Here is a 14759-nt window from a genome sequence, read left to right as displayed (position 1 = left end):
CAATCGTGTAATGATTTGTTCTTGCACAAATCACACATTGCTTTGGCAATTCTCTAACTGCTTCCATATTATAGCCAATGTAAATCGCTATTTTATTGTCACGAATTTCATACTTATAATCATCATGATTATAAAATGAACTCTTAAATGCGCTGTTGTTGACTGATGCTGACATAACTTGATAGTCCTTAGACTTATTCTTATTACCCTTGTCGTCTTCAAATTTGAAATTTCCTAAAGGTAACGTCTTGGATAAATTGTTGAGAAATTCAAACTGGACATCAAGTCTCTCCATCCTTGTTGTTGCTGTTGGATGTTTTTCATAATAATATTTATAGTAAAGTTCCTGATGATATGGCTCTAGCTGATTATGAAGCCTGGATGATATACTGGAATCTGCTATCGATATGCCTGCATAACTGCAAGCTGCCATAAAATTAGCTATTCGGGTTGTTACCTCCACACACGATGCGTGAGTTAAGGGTTTGGCAAGTTTCAAATTAAATAATTTATTACGAGCACTTTCCACAACAATACTTGAATTACCAAAACTATCCTTGAGATAGTCCATAATTCTTTGCGATGACATGTTTAAGTACAAACTGTCAATGCGCGCTAAGGCTTGTCCTGTTAACGCTTGACGAATGTGTGATTTCATTTGTTCGTCGGAGTATTCTCCTTCTGTCCAGTTCCTCATGACGGCTCTTTCAAATGTCAACCATCTTTCCGGATTACCATCAAATTTATCTATCTTTGGCAGGTTCCGACGAATTTCATTCAATGACAATTTATTAAGCTGCCTCAAAGTTGTTTCGATGTGATTATCACTATCGCTAATGTCTGTTGGACGTGGCTCAGCATGTTGATGATTTGCATTACTGTCCTTAACTCCAATCATCGAATTAATAATTTGACTGGATTGTCTGATCTCTTCTTCTATTCGAGTCGATGCCTTATTTGCATTAAGTACTGCATTTGCAAATGAGGACTCTTGTGACAATTGAGTATTTCTATTGGATCTTGTTCCAATAGAGCTCATATGTACTGACGATGACTGCAGCAACTCCATAATTTGCGACATTTGTTGACTTTGTGCCAGGACCAATTGTTTTAATTCTTTGTTGGACTTCCTTATTGAGATATATTTCCGTTGTAACTTGCTTACGTCGGTTCTCAAATTACTTGATATTAATTTTCCATCGCCATTAACATGTAATGACTGTTCCTGCATTTCATCGTAATCAGAACTTGATTCTGAAGAGACTTCACGATGAATGTCATCCTTAATAAATCCTAAACTGCCTAATTTTTCAGCACTCATGTTGATGAATTGCTGATTTAATAATAATGATGATGATGTGACTTGATCACAAATAATTACTTGACTTAGTTAATGCCAAGTTAAATGATGCGTGTTGTTCACTACGACAATAATTATTTTCTACTTGTTAGAAATAATTAATGTTGAACTTTTGCGTCCTTATTCTTGACGACTTTAAAACTTCCTTCAAATTCAATTGCACTTTTGTGTTAAGTGACTAATCGTTGCTGCGATGACTTGATGAGGCTACGTCTACTGTCTGACGATTTAATTTGTTGCACTTTTTTTCAAAGTGACTGACTCTTGGTTGCACCTTTTTTGTGGTGACTGACTGCTAACATGCGTCTTTGACTATGACGACTTTGTTGACATTACAACTTGTATAGTGCCTCTTGAATGGCGGTAAAAGTCGTCTCTTGTCTGACGACTTTATGTGTTGACCGACTAGTAACAATGCCTTTTGCTTGGCGGTAAAAGTCGTCTCTTGTCTGACGACTTTATGTGCTTCCTTACTTGAAAATTTGATTTGAATGAATTTGATGTGAGTCTTTTGTGCGACTTGTTGACCAGAAATGTTGCTCTGTAGCGTGTAGCGTTGTTTGTGATTTGCTTCTTGTAAGCCAATCGAGTTTTGTTTTGTGAAAAAGAAAGAAAAAAAACATTTAGGTTAAAAATTGCATTGTACTTACTACAGAGTTTTTTGACGATTCTGGTCAACTGGATCACTCAAATGCTGCTTATGATGAATCAATAGCCTTTAATAGCTTCTTTTGGTGGCTTCAAATCTTTCGCACGACTTTTAACGAATACGATTAAATTTACACGAGACCGAACTTTCGCGAAAACTTGGATTATTCGATATTTAATTATTCTTTCTATGTAATATGAATCTCCACTACTTTATTGAATATTCACTGACACTTAATCAATTAAATTTTAATAGAAAACTCTAAGCACGAGATTTCTTCTTTTTTTCAAATCAGAACTTCACCAAATTCACCAATTCTTAAAATTATCAAAAAATATTAAAATTTTCAAAAAATATGTGATTGAGTGAGTTTAGCTTATTAATTTCAGTTAATTAAATCACTTTATTGGAGGCTTGAGCCTTAATTAATTACACAAAAAGACACATATTTAAGTTTAATTTAATTTAATTTTTTGAAAATTTGTGACTTGCTCACTCAATCGCGCTGTCAAAAAGAACCGCGTTATCAAAGGGAATTAAACTATGTAAATGAATTCGCCTTATGAGTGAATACTAAATATGAATATAATTCAACCGTTACATTGTTCTTTAAGCGAAATTGTAAAATACTAAATGTAAATCTATATATAATAATTGTTAATACCGTAAATCAACTTTAACAACTTTAATTAATAATGAACTAATATAATAATTCTGAAATATTCGAATAATTAGAAAACTGTCGTTTTACATAACGACATATGACGATTAAGAAGAAGGAAGAGATGGTTATAAGGTATGAAGAAGAAGGAATATATATGTGGAAATGAAGGAAATTTGTTATGAGAAATGCTTATTACCTTGAAGAATGAATTATGGATGAAATTTTTACACATATTATCGTACGTAATAATATACAGGCTTAAATGCAGGTTTTTATGATTTAATTAAAAGAGTTTTGAGTTATTTCTGGTGCTTTTTATCCAGAAGAGACCTTTGGGATTCAAGATTCGTGAAAAGAGACCTAGTCCGTTCCTAAAATGGATGGGCTCCTATGATAAGGATGGGTCCTCTTATGCAAATGAACCATCCTCCTCCACTTTTCGCAACAAAATCTCTATGGACCTTCTTAAAATTCAATTGCCCGAACAAGTAAAGCCGTAAGCCTTTAAGCTCTTAATTTCGCACTCCAAATGGATTCTAGGAATTAAGTTGGAATAAAGTCGGATGCACACGATTTCTACATGTGAGAATGGACTCACGTGCTACTCAGCTCGCATATTCTGGAAAAATTTAATTCCAATTCTTGAAATTTCGATATCCGCGAGATAATTGCCTTTAGGTATTACGTCGTTTACTCATTATGGACAAGATATGACACAAGCCCGAACGACACAAATTAAGAAAGTCAAAATTTAGGTATCCCATTTGTTATGAATAAAAGAGGTCTAGCTTAGGGCGGCCATCTGCTGTATTTTTACCGGAACGTTGCTGTACTTTTCAGCCTTGCTGCTGTGTCCCGACAAAGCTTCAAAATGTCCGATTTTTTAAGAAGTCGAAAACTCCATATACATTTTGGAATTTTGAATTTTTTGCGAAAATCCTAGGGCTTTCCTAGTCTTGCTAAGCCTTTAAAGCTCCGTGGCGGAGCCTTCTTTATTTTTGTCGTTCTAGAAGGCTTCATTTGACAGTCATTTGAAATCCACATGGATTTTGTAGTCCATATAGATTACCATGTTCTTTTGACTCATTCCAAAAATAGATCAAACAATAAGAAAATTCGAGAATCTTCAAGTAAGCTCCTGGGCTCCAAAGTAAATTAAGCCGTAATCAAACAATATCCATCTTCCGTTTACATGACAACAATATTCAAGTCGCAATTAAATTACAAATGATTTGCTTTTATTTCCCTTTGTTTGCTCTCGTTTGGATATCATTAATTCATAACAAAGAATCGGCATACAGAATTACGCATTATGTCTTGGAAATGAGGAAATTAATAACAAATTTTAGGAAAGCACATGATTTTGTTCATGAAGGTTCTCGCTATATTCATATGAGTCATTCTAATTTGATTTTATGGCTTGTTTTAGGGGCAACTGCCTCTTTTGGAGAGAACTCTTCAATTTCCTAAGGTTTTTCAAAACGCAGGTAAGATAACGAGCAGAATTTACGTAACGCTGGGGATGTGACGAAGGGTTTTCCAGTTTGATTATGGAGTACAGTGAGGAAAGATGATCTTTAAGATGCTATTGTAAACGTTACGCAATTCCGAGACTTTCTCTAAATCTTAAGGAATGTTGGCGTTTCCAACAAAATCATTTCAAACCCCTCAAAAATGAATACTGTACCGCTCCGAATAGTCCATTTTTTACGTGAAACAGTAAGAATGTTAAGAATTTTAGAATGCTGGCAAAAATGTTGGATTGTTCTATTGTACAGTTTAATTGTAATTCTAAGAATAAACTGACAACTTGTTCGTTTGAATGATGAAATTAAACTGAATATTCTGATGAATCGAAGGTTTCTTAGATGACTTTTTGTGATTTTACGTTGAGATTATTTCAACAGTATCATCTTTAAAAGACACCATATTCAGTATACAATTCTAGAAACTGCTAATTCATTAATCCATCATTAATTAAGAGTATTTTTTTCATTCATGAAATCTTCCAAATTTTAAAAAATCCTTAGTTACCTTTGACAATTTTTTTAAAAGCTCGTTTTGAAAGTTTTCATGGAAAAAAGGTAAAAGGAGAAAAAGTTTACGTAAATCAATCAGTATGATATTTCATTCATAAGAGGAGATCCCACACATTAAAGAATTTAATAACAGCACGCCTTATTTAAGCTCAAAAAAAGGATATTGCAATACATGTGAGTACATTTGGTTCCTATGATACTGATTTCAATATGTAGACGACATATTTGTTCACGTGATGTGCGTTTCCATGTTATTTGATGTCAATGAACCTTTTTATAAGATATCTCAATGCCAACATCTTATTTAAAATTTGATTTTGATTGAATAACTCTTTAATTCCAAGTATTCATCCTTCCTGAGTTCCTTTCCTTTAGAATTCTCAGTATTATGTCTAGAATAACTCAATTAAATTCTTAAACTCAAGAAATTTAAGATCCAAGTCAAGAATAAGGCATGCCTTTAACTGACACAAAGATGTTCTAATTCTGACAGCAACAAACACTACCGCAACTTGATAGACTGATAAAACTCCCTTAAGCAACTGTTATTCCTCATTTTGAGTGTTGGGTCATTAAATCATCAGAGTTTGGTGCTTTGCCTTTAGAAATTTTTCATCGAAAGCACGCGAAAAAGTGATGAAAATCTCACTTACTTTATAAAAAGTTATGAGCTTTATGGTTGAATTGTTGACATGCTTTTTTGCACTTGCATTAATGGCAGTGGAAATAATTGTGTGTGTGTGCTGCAAAGTCAAGTAAGCATGAAATGTGTGGTAATGTAATGAGTCTCTTTGATATGAATGATAATTGCTTTGAGGTTAGGTTTGAGTATGTTTACTATTTTCTTTGGTTCCAATTATAATTTTCCTGGAATTATTTCCAGCATTAGATAAAGGCGTGAGTTTGTGGTAGTTAAAGAGGACGTTCTAATAACTGATTTTATACACAATATGCACATTTAAAACAATTTCCATTTGACGAACATTAATCTGGTTAATATTTACCGCAATGATTACAACTTACTTCACAGTGGGAGATACTCAAAGCGACACGTCATGATGATGACGTGGTAAAACCATGACATTGTCAAAGTAAAGCACAATTCAGTGAGCTGCATTTTTCGCCGAAATCCGTTGTTACGGATTTCGCTGATGGGTCGAAATCCGCTGTTACGGTGCCGTCAGTGCGAGTTCCCGTCTTATCGTTAATACGGCGACATAATGATTGTTCATATAATACAGCATACACGATGTGCTGTTCAGGAGCCATTAGACCATCATCACAATCTAGTGACGAATGCTTCTTGAATGCTATCGCCATCGTCATGTGTCACTCGGGATAAACACTCATGTGACTCTGACAATCCAGAGGCATGGTATCGAATCCAGAGACATGGTGACGAATTCAGACGCATGTTGCCAAATCCGGTATAAAATCGAATCTATAGTTACGTCAGCTTGGAACCGGATTTGGATCGACTAACCGATTTGCGCTATTTGGTCTTTTTTTGTGTCTATGCTCCTGAATTTAACCGTATATGACATACTAAACGTAGCTTACTTCTATTGCAATTAAATTTCTAACATACACTTCGAGAGAAAAATGCCAAAGAAAATGTCATTGCTGGGACCAAAACATAAAAAATTTGTTGCACCTCCCATGGACTAAATCTACAAAGAAAACGGCGTCCTGGAGCTGCAAAAGCTACCTTACGCAAAACAGTGATTAAGAAGAATGTCATCCTTTCGTGCGGACTAAGAATTTATTCAAAGTTAGTGATAGAAAGCATTTTGTAGAAATCAGAACCATGATTATAGTAAATTCTTAATTAAATCATGGTAACTACAGTAACATCCAATAAATTCCTGAAGAATATCCATTAATATATCGAAAATACTCAATTATTTCATCAAATATGTTCAAATGTGCTTGGAAACAATCATGCTTTAGGGAATATACAGGAGTCAAGGTAAGCAAGCATTGAAATAGAAACGTTAAGTACCTGCCGATGATTTCGTGAATCTTCATGCTATAATCAAATTATATCACTTAGGTGTATTTAAGTACCGTAATTTATTAGCTGTATTTTAAGATATTCACCATAGATATAGAATAGAATATTTCATTCAAGACTGTATATTGAAATGAATATGTTTGGGCGTTTATAATTTTTACGAATCAGAAGTGAACTGTGGAGGTAGAAAATGAATTTAATGCTTGATGTTTTAATGCCAAAAAGGAATATTTTTTGAAGATTCACATAATATTAAGCAAGAATTAAATCAAAGCTTAAAGTCAACTTTGCTATTGCAATCACAATAGACCTTAAAGTTCTGCCTTAATAAACCTTAATTTTATCGTCAATAAAGTCAATTTTGATGCATAGATTCCTACGTAATCAATTTATATCCTGCTGTTTACTGATCTGTTACTGTCCTCGAGGTAATAAGCCATTTACAAATTTGTAGATTGTGTACAATATTTTTTCATATTTCATATTTTTAGATTCTGACGTAATTTATTTTGGTTTATTGTACGTAGACTACTGATTTAAAAATAAATTTAATACCCAAAGGGTTACAAGTATTTATGGCATTTTTGGATTGTTTTGGTTTGCTGTTTAATCTGGGCCGTCAATCAATCTAAGGTAAAAGTGAATGATTTTATAGCGCCATGATTAAAATTTAATACTTTTAGGACCAGAGGTTGATGTCGACTCAGATTTTGTATTGGAAAGTCGACTAGAGTCCACTAAAGTCGACCAGAATAAACTAAAGTCGACTTGAATCCATGCAAAATTCATATCGACTTCAAACTCTACTTAAGACTCGAGATACAGAGAAGCTTACATCGGTAAAAGAATTAAAGTGATAAGTGTGCTATGAGCTGGATATGTTGTAAGAACACCTGTAAAAGTTCCTCATAATAAGGTCTTTAAATTTGTCTTTGTAGATTGTAAATGATCACAAGGACGTCTAAAGAATTCAAGGAAGCAGGCTGTTGCCAGAGAATCTTTTGCATTTATTATTGGAAATTGACAATCGGAAGCCAGCGATAGGGCCAGTTTCAGGTGACATCTTAAGGATGCTATGGATCACAATTGATCTGTATGGCCAGCAAAGTAAGTAAGCATGTAATACTCGGGTTAAGCCAAAAGAAATTGTCAATTTTGTCAGACTTGTCAGATAGGTAGGGTTGGGCAAAATCGTATTCGAATATATTCGAATACAAATATTCGAATATTTTATGCGAATATATTCGAATGCATATTCGAATATGCATTATTCAAAAAATTTCCGTTGCATTTGGTTTATTCAAAGAGTCATTTCTAATTGCATTTGTGAAGTATATAATTTCATACAAAAGTTGATCAAAAATCCTTTTTTTGCTTATTTTAGGCAAAAAATTAGAAATTCTTAGTAAATTTGGGTTAAACATGTATCTATGACTTGGAATAATGTTGTTATGAAAGAATAATTATGCATTAATACAATTTTATTAAGAATTTCTAATTTTTTGCCTAAAATAAGCAAAAAAAGGATTTTTGATCAACTTTTGTATGAAATTATATACTTCACAAATGCAATTAGAAATGACTCTTTGAATAAACCAAATGCAACGAAAATTTTTTGAATAATACATATTCGAATATGCATTCGAATATATTCGAATATTTTTTTGTTCAGATTCGAATATATTCGAATATATTCGAATATTTGCCCAACCCTACAGATAGGTGTCTTAAATAAGATGCCTAGCATTTAGTATGGTAGCTTTTGCTTTTCGGATTCCACGAAGTCCGCACCATGGACTCCTAAAGTCCTTCTAACTCTGGTTTATACTACTTTCTTGATTTTTCCTAAATTTAAAACCCAAATACTAGTCAAAATTCTTTAAATTCAGTTTCTTTTTATATTTTTGTGTTATATTTCTAACCAACAATGCTGTCTTTTGTCACGAAAGTTATATCTTTTCGCAAAAATAAAATGAAAAGCCCAAACATTATCGAAACAATAGAAACACAAAAAATCTATCATGAACGCTTTAAGCTGCCAAGAAATTTTTCAAATCCTTCATTTCTTCTTTATTGTTTTCCTTCCATCTTTTCTCACTGTCATTTTGACATGACAAAGAAAATAACGAAGGAACTGACGAATGAAGAGAAAAAAAAGAATCCATTTATCATTTCAATGTCATTCCTTGCTGTTGCTTTATTATCCTTTCATTTCCTCATTTATTATTTTAATCAAATGAAATGAGAAAATATTAATACAAAAGGAACGATTGTGTATGGAATATTTTTTGAGGGGGTGGACAGTTAGAGGCTTAGAATTGTGTGACTAGATTCTTGAAAAAGCTATTCTTAATTCAAAAATTGTCCTAAATAATTGGGATTTTATGGAACAATTTTCTGTTTCAAATTATCACAAAATATCGATTTTGGGCATTATGCAGTGGTGGGCAACCTGTGTGCCGCGGTATACACACATACACATGTACATGGGGTTTCAGATATATCAAAGATCCTCATCCTTTCACACACTGCTGCTTCCAGAAATGCCATCAGCAGAATGCCGTATATGGTGTCAGTCGAGGCCTACGACTAAGGCGGTGGTGGGAAACCTTTTATTTTTCACGGTATACCTCACGGTCCTTTGCAGACTTTATAGATGGCAAAAGATCAAGAGGAAGACCGAAAATGTCCTGGATTGGTTGTGTGGATAAGGACGCTAGAGTTCTCAATATCCTTAATTGGCAGAAGTTATCGAAAGAAGAGCTGTCTACAGACATTCTTTAAACGCGGCAATGGGCCCCCGTGCGCTCCAGCCAAGGAAGTAAAAAAAAGTAAGTATACCTTGGCGGTAAGTCTCGATCAAATTCGGACACGGTGTACGGTTCATGGTATTTTGGAAAAAAATGTTAGGCCACACAGGTTGCCCACCACTGAACTAATATGTACCCCAAAAAATAATAGATTGCCCAACCCTGGCCATAAAGCATCCAGACCATCAAACATAAATCCTCAATTTTCATACCAAAATATTCACCCCTCGTTCATTATTGCTGCTGCTATTCTATACATATTTATCAATCTTTTTCTACGATTATTATCATCATAACAAGTGACAATGAAATATGAAGTTGGGCATCCACAATAACAACAATAAAGCCTCATAAATAACAATAATTTTATAATGAGATTTTACTCTTACCTCGTCCTCAAATCAGCATAGTACATGTCATTTCTAGGATATGGTTTTGAAGCAGCTGTCTCTGCTCCATCCATCTCTTCGGCATCACCTTCTAAGCTTACAAATATTATCGTACCAGCTATTGTATAACCGATGACTAAAATTAGAACACCTGAATGTGAATAATGTAAAGAGTAAGAAGACATAATGAGTAAAATAAAATAAAATAACGATAGGCTATTAATTTTACATCCACAATTTAATGTTTTTTCGATAGCTCATTGAAGGAAAGGAACGGAAAAAAAATCCTTTTTGTTACCTTGATACATGTACATCAATATACTGTGTATTTGTGTCAGCATGTATATAAATAATGCTCATGTACCAATACATAGGAGTAATTTGAGAACGTGATATTCAATCAATATATATCGTATGCTGTGGAGAGAAAAAATAAGCTACAGGAAATGCTTTAAAGATGAAAAAGGTATGAGTTGATGGATAAGATTGGGACAAGACGCATCTGCTTGGTTTGGAGCATATGGCAACTTAGAATGGGAATTGTGAATGAAACAGTGTGTTTTGGGTTGTTTAAAGCTGCTGAGACCTTAAGACAGATACAAAGCTCCATGTTAAATGTATTAGTGACATTTTCACGAGTGAGGCTTTGCTAGACCTCCAATTCAAATCTAGACCTAAAGAGGAGCGTCCATTTACAGAAGGTAACATGAGTAGCCAGGTCGAAAAGCCAGTTTGAGTGCGAGTCTAGGGTCAGGCACTATCGAGAAAATCGTGATTACTTTGATTGACAACTGACGACAGAGTCTGATCAGTAGTGCGAGTTACTTGACGAGTTGACGAGTTGCTTAACCAATAGTTGCTTAAACAGCAGTAACTGGATCTTCTTTCTAGACTAGTGGTGAGTAACCTGTGTGCAGCGGCACTATAGTGTGCCGTCCAAAATGTTTGGAAATGATATGAAACATAAATTGACCAACAAATTGTGCCGCATAAAACAAAAGGTTGCCCACCACTGTTCTAGACAGTCAACGCGACAAACCACCATTAACCCATTAAATCCAACAAAAATCAGCGAAAAAATTCATCTCATCTCAACTTGAAATGACTTTTCGTAATAAAAAATAAGACATACTTAATAATATCACCCATATACTTTGTGATAAATTCTTTCCGGTTTCGATATTCGCGTAGGCAAGGGGGAAAATCAAGTTTATTACACTCTAGACGTTACTTTCGATAAAAAAGAATTTGTGTAATGATGTCAGTTAAAGTTATTAAGGTGAAAATTATTTTTACGATGTGCTTATTAATTTTTTTTACTGTGGTGGAAATTTTAATGGTTTATTTTTATGGGTGCATTTTGATTGGTATCGTTGTCTTTGATGACTGAGGGCAAATTAGAGTTGTATTTTTTGAGAAGCAGTAAACTAATAATTAACTTTACATAGCTTACAATTCTCTCAATTTGACATGAGTTGGACATGTTGTAGATGCCCACAGGATCCCCACAGTATGCCCACAGAATGCTAACAGTATGCTCACAAGATGCCCCAGTATATAACGTAACAGTATCTGGCTTTCTAAGAGATCTCGGGGATACCAAAAGAGCACCTAATATTGAGTATGTAGAAAAGGACGATAATGTCCTCAACATTCCGAAATGACAAAATTTCTCGAAGGATAAAGTCGGATTTAGATGTTTTCTCTGCACAGCAATGGGCCCACGTTAGTCCCGTACACCCCAGTCAAGAAAGTAAGAAAGGAAGTAGCAATTGAACTATTAATTGTCCGAATATGAGAATATTCAAGAATTTCTTTCTGTTCTGAACGTGTTCATGCTAGAGGCGTATTTAGCGCCTGCAGGAGTTGACCCGCATGGAATGGTTGACCCGCATGCATTGGATGACACTCCCTTTTTTCTGGAAAAACTCCGTAATTTTCAAGGATTTTTCACAAAAAAACCCCCAAAATCCACCTAAATTTTTGTGTTTCATACAGAAATCCTCAAACCCTGCCTACTCCCCTGGCCACACTGTTATCGATTATAATACCCATCTGCTGTGCATTTATGAAAAAAATTCTTTTTCATTGTCTTGGTAAAATTATTTTCAAATTATAAAATGAAAAAAATTTCATGATTAATGAGAAGCATGCCAGTTGAAATAATAAATCATGTCATTTGTGGGCTTTTCTTGTTTGTAATCACAAACAATACCTTCAAAATATTTTTAATAGTCTAATGCAAGAAGATGTAATATGCTGAAAATTTTGTGAAGTAAAAGAAGAGCTTTGAAGCAATTTTGAGGCTTGATATTCATGTCAATAAACTTTAAATTGACACAAAGATTGAGATTGTTTTGTTGGAAATTCCAAAGAAGAATTTTTCCAATTTTCTTAAAAGACCATCAATCAATTTTGAAAAATTATTTTAACAACACAATGGCAAATTTACACCTATTTTATTGGAAGTACAACAATTTGCCATTATAAAGCAATTTAATGAATATGTCAATCCATCAAAAACATGTTCAAATATATCTTTAATGCTTATTACATCAATAATGCTGATCAGAAGCGTACTTAAGGGGCTTGTCCTCCTATTCTGTTCTCCCCGACCCCTCTCTCCTACTCCTGTCTTCTAACCCAGTCCCCAATCCCAATCCCTTACCTCAGTCTCCTACCCCTGTCATTAACCCTGTCTCCCGCTCTAGTTCCTTACCCCAGTCCCTTACCCTTGTCCCTTACCCCAGTCTTTTACCCATTCTCTCTTGCCCCAATTCCTTACCCCAGTTCCCTACTCCTGTCCCTTACCCCTGTCCCTTACTCCTGTCCATTACCCCTGTCTCTTACTCTTTCTCCCTACCCCTGTCCCCTACCCATGCCCCCTACACTTGTCCCCTACTCCTACGTCCTATTTGCTTGCTAGGTCTGGATTCACCCCTGTAGCTACTTATACACACAATATGCTGATGAAAATGAGCGTTCGATTGCAGGATGTACAAAATAACAAACAAATATTTATGTACTTTATGTTTGTTCCATATTTTATCAGCTTAACATTTTCAACCATTAGTCTAATTTGTAAATGATTGCGAATTTATGGTAATCTTTTTGATGGTTAAAAAATGGCAGCATTAAAAAATTTTTGGAAATGGAGAGTATTTGATATGTAAATGTTGGTTTTGGGAATAGAGGGGTAGAGTTTGAAAGGTCAGTCTGAAGCAGAAACTTAGGTATGTGTTGGAATGCTGACCCGAGCGGCAAATTTAGGTAAATTTCATCTTTAACTGTAAACATCAACCATAATCAGTCATTACGGTACTAATTGGGCATCTTCATATCTTGCCATATCCTCAGCGACCTAAAGTTGCTCTAGTGACTAGTATGCTGCTCGGGTTAGCAACCAGTACACTCATCTCGTGATCTGCTTCTATAGATCGTAAGAGATCACATACAGCCAACTAAGAGACCCGAATGGTCAAAAACACATTAAACTAGTCATCAACTGGACATTAACTTGCCAACAACTAGTTACAGCCACTCATGAGAGAATCACTCTCGAAAAAAGTACATTATTCTGTATAGAAAGGCTGTTCAGGGACAATTAGCACAATTTTCTGATTCAACCCCATGCTGTGTTGCCTTCACTAATGTCAGCACGATCGAATAATTTCCTCCTTCCCACTCAAAAATCCACATTTTATATGTAGAACAAACGAAAAATAAGATGCGGATGTGAGGGAGTAAAAAAGGTCTCACATCAATCATTATGTGGGATATTCTTATTTGATATTCAAGTGAGCGATATGAAAGTTTACAGTTTTTCCATTTTTCCTTACATTCATGTATGTTTGTGGATGTAAAATTTTCTTAAAGCAAAATCCAATATATCATCAACAGAAGCAATATGTTACATAATAGTGACTTACCTATAGCTGCTATACATTGTGATTTTGGTGCTTTTCGACAACAGCATAACGTTGATGGCTGTTGACTGTCACTGTTTTTGTCAACTTTTGCTGGCGGAAAGCATAATGGCGGACTTGGTTGACCCGATGTATTACCAACGAACGATGGCATTGGTAGTGAAGATTTTGTATTCATATTTTCAAAATTATCATTTGAATTATAATTTAGAACTATTTAATTTCCAACTTCCTTATCGTTCCTTCACGCTTTGATTATTATTATTTATTTATTATAATTATTAATTAACACACTTAGAAAATTAATTAGAAAAATTTAAATTTTATCTCAAATTTATTCATCTTGTTGATGTTGAATTATAGTTGCTACATTTTTCGCTGCTGATGCTTTATTTATGCAATTTTTCATCCTTTCCGTTTCGCTTTCTTATTCCATTCATTCGTTGTGCTTATGAATAAATAACGTGGGGGACTCGTTCAACTCTGAAATGATACCGCAAGAAGAAAAATGTTAGTTCTTTTGATTATTTTCGTTGTTATTTTTTATTGAATCAACAAAACTGTATTAATATAAATTAGATTGAGATAGGGTATGAAACAACTGGATTGCGGAATATTCTTCTTTTTTTCGATATATTTCTATAGCTGCTGTAGGCGGAAGAATCACTTTAAATCTAGTTTTTACTTTAAATGCATTTGAAGCAAGATTGGAATTTATTTGCTATACGTATTCTTAAATGTTTAGCTGCAGGGGTTCATCTGCAAAAAGGAGGATTTTCAATTCCGGAATTGAAGTTTACTGCCTTTCGGCATTGATCCCACAATTCAATCTCAGTATTAAAAACCATAGTTATAAGCATGAGATTTAGAATTTATCAAAATAAAATACTTGACACAGTAAAATGTTT

At 34.3% G+C, this 14759-nt stretch overlaps 1 protein-coding gene across 1 annotated transcript in view; it reads right to left on the bottom strand.

Moving 5' to 3' along the window:
• The window catches only part of LOC139097676 (TWiK family of potassium channels protein 7-like), a 40994-nt gene extending 26906 nt beyond the window's left edge, over positions 1–14088 (bottom strand). Inside the window, exons 1-2 of the mRNA XM_070649585.1 lie at positions 13855–14088; positions 9926–10076 (exon numbers count right to left, since the gene is read on the bottom strand). Of these exons, the coding sequence (XP_070505686.1) occupies positions 9926–10076; positions 13855–14029 (326 nt within the window). The 5' untranslated portion in view covers positions 14030–14088. The remainder of the gene's footprint in view (positions 1–9925; positions 10077–13854) is intronic.
• Between the last annotated feature and the right edge of the window lie 671 nt (positions 14089–14759).

The sequence above is a fragment of the Chironomus tepperi genome, unplaced genomic scaffold, assembly GCF_022539635.2.
Source record: "Chironomus tepperi strain 1889 unplaced genomic scaffold, CSIRO-AGI_Ctep_v1 contig_427, whole genome shotgun sequence".
NCBI lineage: Eukaryota > Metazoa > Arthropoda > Insecta > Diptera > Chironomidae > Chironomus > Chironomus tepperi.
Note: the sequence above shows the minus strand (reverse complement) of the source record. Positions and strands in the feature narration are given on the sequence as shown.